At 56.7% G+C, this 10005-nt stretch overlaps 2 protein-coding genes across 2 annotated transcripts; both read right to left on the bottom strand.

Moving 5' to 3' along the window:
* Positions 1-3680: 3680 nt before the first annotated feature.
* On the bottom strand, positions 3681-5488 carry COL26b_005563 (uncharacterized protein; the record flags this gene model as incomplete). The annotated part of the gene is made up of 2 exons (XM_053178404.1): positions 3681-3807; positions 3867-5488. The coding sequence occupies 2 exons, from the start codon at positions 5486-5488 to the stop codon at positions 3681-3683; spliced, it is 1749 nt and encodes a 582-aa protein (XP_053037607.1).
* Positions 5489-7040: 1552 nt separating this feature from the next.
* Positions 7041-8384, bottom strand: COL26b_005564 (uncharacterized protein; the record flags this gene model as incomplete). Its single annotated transcript, XM_053178405.1, has 3 exons — positions 7041-7969; positions 8026-8104; positions 8256-8384. 3 exons carry the CDS (start codon positions 8382-8384, stop codon positions 7041-7043), a joined length of 1137 nt encoding a protein of 378 aa, XP_053037608.1.
* Positions 8385-10005: the final 1621 nt, after the last annotated feature.

The following is a 10005-nucleotide window of genomic DNA, read 5'->3' on the forward strand; positions in this document are numbered from 1 at the left end:
CATCGTGGACTTTGTTGAGTGGCGGCAGCTGGGCAGACATCCAGGGGATCTGGTCGACGCTAGCCATCTACGAACGCGATTCTCCATCTCCAAGACAACACTGAAGTGCAGTGCAAGTGCACAGCGACGTGGCCAGAGGTGAGCTGACAGACAGAGTCAAGCAAATAAGCATTACTTCCTACTAGCTGCCCTACTGGGTGACGGGGTGAATAGTGGTTGTGCTCTGCTGGCGCTGCATGGCCCTGTCTGCGTGCACAGCCAGCTTGCCGATATTGCCTTGTCAGGTACGGGCATTCTTGCTCAATACCTGCTCTGCACCGAAAGCCCCTCCCCTTCCTTTCCTTCCCTAGGGTATCCGTAAGTAAGGTGCGTCCCCTCCGAAAAACCCCTGATCACATCCCTGGCCGCTTCCAGCCAGCCTTCCCCTTGCTCCCACCTGGCCGACAGGGGAAGGCACGGCCTTTTCTGGCCTGGTCTGTCCCGTTCCTAACACTTTCCCCGATCAATTGGCAATCCTCCAAGGGTTCATCATTCTCCCCACCCAGCTCGATGGAACATTGACAGCCGCCTTTGCCAGAGCGTCTTGCAAGCTCGGTCTCCACTCCAATACTCTGCCAGGTACGCCCACACTTTGTACGGATGACCTGCAGTTAGTTGTGCGAGCCTCCCAGATATCCGAACTCCCGCCTGTCTCTCAGCGCCTCTGATGAAGAACTGAAATTGCACCGGCTGCACCTCAATCTTGCACACCACACTCGTGGAATCTGGCCCGCTCATCCCTCTCTCGGTTCGCCGCTCATCCCACAACATCTTCTGAACCCACGCTCTAGAACGCCAGAGCGCGAGAATATCGACGGACGTGCCGTTGCTCCAAAATTGCGATACAGCTCGCACCCAACGCTGCTAATCCCCCACTACTACACGACACTCTTCGGAGACAAGACCGACCATGAATATGCAGCACAGTGTCTGTGGCTGGCTACGCAATGGATTCGAGACTCCTCCATCTTGGACTTACAATCGACCGGTGTTGCCACCGTGATATCGACTTTCTACCCCTACGCGACCTCGGCCTGCCTCCACTTCTGTCCAGCTATTCGGATGAAACACCGCTGCAAGGAGCCTGGGTTCATCAAAACCCCCAGACTGCTACGGGGGGCTTTGGGACACGAGAATCCAACTTCAGGTCAATATCTTGAAAACCTCTAACGCGGCTGGCCCCGTCAGCCGTGGCTTAGCTTTCGCCAGTGTCCCGACACCATCATTCGTACCCTTCAAATATGTAGAGACTTGACAGAAATGGCGAGAGAAACAACTGGCCGAAACCAAGCTTGGCTTCTGGACCCAGACTCGGAATTCCTTTGGCACCAAGCGCCGCCAAGCAAAAGCCGAGTGCTGCACCATCTGAACCAGATATCTTTGACCTCTCAGATCACTTCCCGAACTCATCGCAACGCCGTGTCTTACGTTTGTCTTGCCTCAGAGCCATTGGCCATATACCTACCCAGGCCGCTCAATGTGGTGGCCTACTCATTGTTTGCTCGACTCAAAAGTAACATGTAAAACGGATACATGAGAAGACCAACGACATTCGAGACCTGTCAAGCGATGTACAGCGCACATTCCAGCCGCTGTTCAAAGAGGACAAAATTCCCCTTGCCCGTGGTGCCTTACATAGCCGCGATGGTACCAAAAGCGTCAATGCATGTGCTCGACCCGACGCAGACGCACAGCGGCAGCGGCAACGTCCACGCCCCTTGAATGGAGCTGGAACCGTCAGCTGCAGGCAGTATCCGCATTAGATCCGCCTCGCATCAAGTCATTACTCGTCCAATTGTCTCTCTCATCAGATCATCTACTGACCACAGCCATGGCTTTCCTCCGCTGCCAGAAGTGCGTTTTTCTCGGGCCACCTCCGTTTGCAGCGTCGACCCACGCCACACCGTTGAGCAACAACGTCCTTGAGTCAAACATAAGAGAGGCTAGGCTGGTTGCTTTGTCGCTTTTCAATACCGGCCACAATCACCAGCCAAAAATACCTTGGCGCCCTGCCATGCCATACATCCGAGGAAGCCAGCTGCCGGCGAGCATTCTCCCACCGCAGCCCTCCATAATTGGGTTTTAAGCTTCATGGATAGCCTGTTGGCTGCTACGACGTTGTGTCTTGTTCGCTGGACAAACCTTGCCACCCTTCCGAACGCCCTGTCCGATGGCTCCGGCTTCTGTGATGGACATGCCCGACGCGCATCCCCACCACCTGCTTTACTGACTGCACCGTTCATTTCAATCTGCCGCCCCGTGAATCGTCTAGCTGTACGCGCCAGCGCCCGCTCGGTTCTTCCCCTTGAACCCCTTGGCAGCATCCAATGGTCGCTGTCCCCGCCTGCTGGCCGATCGCCGGGACATCAGTGCGCACGCGATCTGCCGCATTCGAGGGCGGCCGCGATGGTATGCCGGTAATCGAAGGTACAATTCGTGTTCCTGATCAATAGTCCGAACTAGAGGGACTAGGCTCCAGAGAAGTTGAAAGAAAGGCATCCCGCAAAACCACGGACAAGCACAAGACGAACGAAAACGTTTTGCCCTCCAAGGTCTCGGGTGGTACTGCCACATACTCTCCACGCACGACAGCCGCCTCGCAACCACGGCTCGACCGCACAGACCGGGGCTGAAGGCCGGCCGGCTCCTCGACTCGGCGGGCATCCACCAAAGTCTCCTCACCCCTTTCTGAAGAGCCTGGCACCAAGTCCTTCTAGAAGAGGTCTGATGTAGACGCCTCAAACACAAGATCGGCCGGGCCAGGGCGAAGGAGACGCTGCAGCTCCTCTAACAGGCTCCGGGCCTACAACCCCTCGTCCCTCAATTGGCGACTCCAGCATACCCAGTATCCGTGTTTCCCCCTGTCTGCCCAATGTTCAGAGCCAGATCCTGGTCGAAGACCAGGAAGCATCGCCCGCGAACAGACGACACCCCCGGTCCTACGTAGTGGTGGTTGGTTTGCCTGCGTGTGTCCGTCTGCTTTTTATCCTGCCGTTCCAACAGTATGCAGAAGGCGACAGCTTAAACTCTGACTTGAGTTGACAAGATTTGAAGCTTGGGCAAATAAACATGTCGTGCTAGGCTCGGCTCGCGCACCATGTCTCACTATTGGGCTTTTTTTTTTTTTTTGGCTTTTTGTTGTTTTCGCGTCTTTCGCCTGTCGAAAATGACGAGCTCCCCCCCGGCAGGCAAGACAAGGTGACAGTATGCCAGGGCCCAATCGGCGAGTTTTCGAACCGAATTTCAATCCTCAAAGTCGACGTCACCCGAGTTGGAAAACAACCATGTCGGCACTCGGCAGTGTTTCTGACGGCAACCGGGGCGTCTCTCACTTTCGGTGTGGTGCTTTGGCTTTTGTTGTCTCTTATTACAAGTCACCTTTCGCGGAGCTCACAACCGCTTTTGTCCTCCGGGAAATCATGCTCCGGCAGAGATGGTTTGAATTCCGTAACTCCTATCTAAACCGACCCGTCTCCGATACCCTTGCCCAGCTCTATGCCGGCAAACCATTGCAAAGTCCCCTGAAAAACCCTGAATGATCTCGCTGATGCCTCGCCGCAGCGTTTTTCCTCTTTTCTTTTTAAGCACGCTAGACTTTCTACTACACATCACCGTCTGTCTCACGACGACAGCCCACCTGTTTACGGCTTGCAACGGCCCATGTAACGGGGGTACAAGCATGTCGTGCGGACGGTGTGCTGGTTGGCGAGCCAGGCCAGGAAACGCTCAAGACCAAGTCCGTAGCCGCCGTGGGGGGAGGTGCCGTACCTAGAAAGGTCGTGGTTAGCGCTGATGTATGGACTCATCATTGTTGGGGAGAAACTCACTTTCTCTGATCAGTGTACCAGTAGTAGTCCTTGGACGGGATGCCCTCTCTGTCGTAAGCGGCGAGCAGCTCCTCATAGCCCTCCATTCTCATCGACCCGCCCACAATCTCACCAACACCAGGCATCAAACAGTCGACGCTCTCGGTCACGCGGGGGTCCTGGGGGTCCTTCTTCATGTAGAAGGCCTTGATCTCGGTGGGGAAGTGGGTGAGGAAGACGGGCTTGTTGATGGCGTCGGTCATCTTGCGCTCAGCAGCCTCGGCGATGTCGTCGCCAAACTTGTGGGGCTCGCCCTCCTCGTTGAGGATGGGGGGATCTTGGGCGTTGAGCCAGTCAATGGCGTCGGTGTACTTCATGCGCATGAAGGGACGGACGGGCCTCTTGAAATCGGGGTTGAGCTCCTTGATCAAGGCGGCAATCTCCTCGTCAGCCAGAACGTTGTCAATGACACGGCACATGACCTCCTCAAGGTGCTCCAGCAGATCTGGGAACTCGATGAAGTCCAACTCGGCCTCGACGTGAGAGTACTCGGCCAAATGTCTACGGGTCAAGCTGCGCTCGGCACGGAACGACTTCTCGATACAGTAGACGCTGCCGAGACTGGGGAGGACAGTCTCGAGGTAGAGCTGGGAGGATTGGGTGAGGTAGGCGGTCTCGTCGTAGTAAGGGACGGAGAAGAGCGTGGCACCGCCCTCGACCTGGGTCTGCACGAGGGCAGGCGGGGACACCTTAGTGATCTTAAGGTCCTTGTAGGTCTTGGTGAAGGCCCACTCGACAGCCGCGCGGATCTTCATGATAGCAGACGCGTTGTCGCCGCGAAGGACCAGGTGGCGGTTGTCCAGCATCTGGGAGTCCCATTGGTTCTGGGTCAGGGAGACCTTGTTGGTAATGGCATCGTCATCCCTGGGGGCGCTGCCGATGACCTTGTAGTAGTCGACGTGCAGCTCGCGGTTGTCGGGGGCCGTCTGGCCCTCGGGCACCTTCTTCAGCTCTCCGTAAACCCAGAGGGAAGTGCCCTGCGCGAAGGTGAGGGCATCGTATGTCTTGGTCAGATCGCCGGCCTGCAGAACGCACTGCAGGTGACCGTATCCGTCAATCAAGGTGATGAAAGTGGCCTGCTTCTGCTCGCGCAGTCTGTGGATGCGGCCGGCAATCTTGACGCGGGCGCCCTTCTTATCGCCGTCGCCGAGCTCGACGTTCTTCTCGCCAATGGTGATGCGCTTCGCGGGCGGGAGTGACTCATCCTCCTTGATGACAATCTGCTTGGCGGCCTCGAGGGTCTGCAGGCGCTGCTTCTCGCGCTCCTCCTCCTGGGCCTTGTTCTGCGCGGCCTTGGCCAGCTTCTTCTTATGAGCGTCAAGGGCGGACTGGGCCTTCTTGACGGCGCTCTTGGCAGGCTCCTTCCACTCGAGGCGGGCGGCCTCGTCGTCGCCCGTCTTGGAGGCGCGGGACAAGAACGTGCGGCCGGGAGTGTCGATGTTGGCGATGTATGCGGCGGCGAGGGACTTGAAGGGGGAGGATTCGGTACCCGTGGTCGTGGGCTCGTCGGCGCCGGCGTCGGTGTCGATGTAGACCTTGTCGTCTGACTTGAGGCGCTCGGCCAATTCTTGGACGGCGGCCATGTTTGCGGTGTTTCTAAAAGTGACTGGCTTCTCTTCCACTAAATTTTCAATCGAATTCGGAAAAGGGGGCGTATGTGACGATGACCGCAGTGGACACGTTGTTTGGTGACTCGTTTCTCGTCCCGGACGTGAGGCGGGAAATTTTTGGGCTGCGGTCGAGCGAGGATGGCGGGGTAGTAAAATCGGATTGAGTTGGTGGGAACGCGAGACGGAGGGGGAATCTAAGGTGACGGAGGAGGGGTGGGCCTGATGTACCTTCCCGCAGCTGCGCTGTGTGAGTCACTAAAACCTGACTCTTCGAACCGGGAACAAAGTACACAAATGTCACCAGAAGATGCGAATTAATACAGGAGCTTCTCTCGGGCGAGCATCTTCCGTCGAGGACCTCGTTTATCTAATTACGATTCCAGAGACCAGGCGAGGGAAGGGTGAGTCACTCATCGTTCCCAGGGGTTTGTTACACTGGTCAGACCCCTTGATACCTCTACCTGACGAGGAATATATGGTCCGTGGTTGCTACCGGCCCTCGGGCAACGCCAGGGCACACAAGTCAACAGTGAATCTGGCCTGCCGGCGCGCCGGACGAGCTGAGGACGATGCCTGTGGTTGAGCGGGTGTCAATTGAGCATTTCAATTGCTCAGAGATAAGGGGCCCAGATTGGAGAGGAGCTCGGGCCCTTGAACGATTGGGTTGGGCTCCGAAGATAGGAGTTTCGAACACACTCCCTTGACTCGCATGTTTGTTGTCATGAGAGCAAGCAGGGCAGGTAGAAGGGAAATTGAAAGGCGGTCAACTCACCGACATGCCAGACTTGTTGATGCTGTCCTGGGATGCCATGTGATTGATGGTGTTTTTGATCTCCGAAGACATGCTATGTTGACCGTTGTTCTCCAAACCAAGATACGGCCGGGATGTGGGGATATAGACTCGGCTGACGGCGCAAGTGACCTGGCTCTCGCTGTCTATTCGTCAAGAGAGTAATAATTCACTTCACTGGAGCCGAATCGATGCTAGTAGCACTCGTATCAGGATGAACAGCGCAAATAAGTAGAACGTCAGGACGGGCGTGCGTGGCAGAAGGTGCAGTTGACGTGAACCCAGCTGGCGATTCGCATGTTCGAGGAAGAAACCGCTGTAGACAACCAACTTGTGATTCGAACTTGTGGTTCGATATTAATATCAAGGCGCGATCACGCTGTGATTGTCACATAAGTCGTACATGGGCTGGCCGAAATTCTGGTGTAATCACCTAGCATCATCTCATTGACGGACACCTTCCCAACAAAAACGAACTAATCAGTTTCTAATCTTCAATATAAGCCGCTAAATTCGCTGGAGATAGGCCGTAAATGGCCCTGTGTGAGTCGATCATGAGATGCCTTTCGCCGCCTTTACCTCAAAACCCAACCCAACGCGCCTTTGTCATCCAGTTCGTCAACCCCAAGCTATGGGTGTGCTTCACGGGCGTAGCCAGTCCTCGTTTTGAACACCCCATCCTCTCACCATGATCGCTTCCTCCCGACGCCGGTATCATTCCCCAAAGCACATCGCTCACAACTCATCCTTCACCTCCGCCTCGACAGCAGCAGCGGCCTTGCCCTCCTTACCCATCCCCTCCAGCCCCTTCTTCACCATGGAGCTCAACACTTCATACACGACCTGCGCCGCGGCCAGCGCCGTCTCCTCGCCAGCGTTCTGGTACGCGGGCGAGACCTCGACAACATCGGCCCCCACGAGGTTCAGACCCTCGATACCTCTCAGGATGCGGATCAGCTCGCGGGTCGTCCAGCCACCGGGCTCAGGGGTACCGGTGCCAGGGGCAAAGGCGGGATCCAGCACGTCGATGTCGATCGACAGGTACACGGGGTCCTCCGTCCCGAGCGTCTCCATGATGGTCTTGACGATGCCGGCCGTGCCGATCTCGTCAATGTCGTCGGCGGCGATGCGCACCCAGTTCTGCGCCGTGTCGTCCTCGTGGTCGGAAAAGTCCGTGCCGGACAGACGGGTGCGCAGGCCTGCGTGGACGGAGGGTGCGGACGTGGTGTTGGACAAGAGGCCCTCGTTGCCGGCCATCCAGAACATTGAGCCGTGGTTGAATTGGGTCGACGTCCAGTAGGAGGGGTACTTTTCCGGGTGCCAGGTGTCCAGGTGCGCGTCGAAGTGCAGCACGCGGAGCTGGCCGTAAGTCTCCTTCAACGCCCTGAGCGCGGGCAGCGCTAGGCTGTGATCGCCGCCGAGGGTGATCAGCTTGGGCTTGCTCAGAGATGAGGAGACGGGCTTCCTCTGTCCCAGCTCCCTGAAGGCGGTGCTCATCTGGTCGAGAGCAATGACGTTGTCCATGGGCGTCACGGGGATGTCGCCACAGTCGATAATGGTGGCCCAGTTGGCGTACGGGTTGATGTTGGCACGGGGATTGAAGCCACGGAAGGACGTCTGTCTGCTGGACGCCTGGCGAATCGCGCGGGGACCGAAGCGGGCGCCTGAGGGTCATGTTTCAGCTGTTGGGTTCTCACAAGCGATGCAGAGACGTTGATACCTGGTCTGTAGCTCACAGCCGTGTCGAAAGGGGCGCCGATGATGGCGATGTCGTAAAGTTCTTGGGGTGTGGTCAAGCACTTTGCGTGCTTGAGATGAGCAAACGTGCCGATGCCCGTGAAGCCTATACTTGTGAGTTGAGTATCTGATGCCACCGATGGTGATTACAAACCCCACTGCCAGAAGAGTCAGTCATGATGCCTACTCATAATGTCAGAGAGTCGGGCTCACCTCAAAGCCCCATTTGGCCTCCAGCTCATCCAGCTCAGCCTTGGTCCATTCCTTGTCGTCACCGTGGTTGCCGCAAGCAGAAGCTAGTAGAGCCGATGAGCAGCCCAGCAGCAGAGAAGTCAACTTCATGGTCCGTGTCTTTCTTCGTAGTGTATGAGTTAATCGTCTCTTGTTGATAAAGTTGGGGCAGATGGGTTGAGAGGTCGAGGTTCAGACAAGGAAAAGACGGCTGGGAAAAAATTAAATGCCTGGTTTCAAGTCTATCGGGAGAATTGCATGACAACTTAAAAAGACCAGCCGATTCGGCGGGACCGGCTCAGTGCACCGCAACCGGCCCGGCCTCCATTTGGAAGATGGCCTCAGTCTGCCACTTTCATAGATATGGCCGATTCGCCCACTTTCTTCGTTGCCGAGAAGGGCGCTACCTAGTCTCCAGTCGAAGCTCCCCCGAGGGGAAAGATACCCGCTGGCCGTGGCCCAATTGACCAATGCATCCACCGTCGTCCGTCGTTGCGGTGTCAAGCTCCTGGCCGGAGCTTCTAGGCTCCCGGAAAATGCGGAGAACATCGGGTTCGAAATAGGCAAGCTATCCGTTCTGACCAGTCAATCGACCTCCATATCCGAGGGGGGCAATAAACCGTCAACCAATGCATTAGCCTATCTTCGGCCCTCTGCTCCTTGGGTCGAATGGCCCCCGCGGAGGATGGAGGGGTAGCGTGGCCGCCGGCGAAGGGACTGCGGGGCCGGATATGCAGCTAAGCAGCGTCCGATTTCCTCCCGCTCCCCGATAAAGTCTTCAAACAGTCTATATGTAATGATCAACAAAAGGTGCATATATCCATCAGAATCGCCAATCCCATCCAAACCCAGCCGCACTCGATGCTCTCAGAATTCGTCAACAACCTGCCGATTGAGGGGTGGCTGACGTGCCTAGGCGCCAAAATACCCCAGCATCATCGGTTGGCCAACACGAACCCCCCTTTACCCTCAGAGAACAGAGCCTTGCATGTCTTGACCATCGACATCTCCACTCTTGTCCCCGGGGGCCCCATGGCCTTCCTCGTGGCGTTCGTAACCGGCTCCCGACATAGTATGCAACACCAAAGGCAGCGAGAGGATGAAGTCCAAATGCGGGGGAGGCAGGAGCGAGATTCAAAGAGAAGAGGAAAAAGCCCGGGTCTCCCCCGCGGGGCGTTTGAACCCGTTAGTAAACGGCACTAGTCTGACCACATCTGTCTCGCATTGATGGTGGCAGAGGCGCCCGAGGTGCGACGTCATTCCCCTTATGCAATACGCCTACCACCCCTCAGCCGAAAGATCGAGGGGACCAAGGGGTTTCTAGTGGTCGTTGCGCCTCTATGAGTCGTCTCCTGGGCAAGATTGCAAGATAGGCGTAGCGGAACAAAGAAAGCGGTTGTGTGGCGGCGTCAAGACTGCTGGGCAGACAGAACAACAATGCCGTCCCTGTCGCAAAGCTTACTGCTCACCATCCATTGCCCATCGCGTGTGTTTGTCTGCCTCAACGTGGTGGCGGTAATGCTGTCATTTCTCCCTCTCCCTCTCCTGCAGGCACCATCAGGGCCTTTGGATGGCGTACTCGGGGCCGAGAGAGGAACTTGCACGCAGGAATGACTCGCCGGGCCGATAGGTGGTGTAAACACCGAGTCTGTGGTGCGATGGACGAAGCAAGGTTCCTGGACTGGCCGGTGCTCATCGTCAGTGTGTCTGTACGCCCGTCCAATCATCGCAA

The sequence above is a fragment of the Colletotrichum chrysophilum genome, assembly GCF_026319265.1.
Source record: "Colletotrichum chrysophilum strain AFK26 chromosome Unknown scaffold_38, whole genome shotgun sequence".
Lineage (NCBI taxonomy): Eukaryota > Fungi > Ascomycota > Sordariomycetes > Glomerellales > Glomerellaceae > Colletotrichum > Colletotrichum chrysophilum.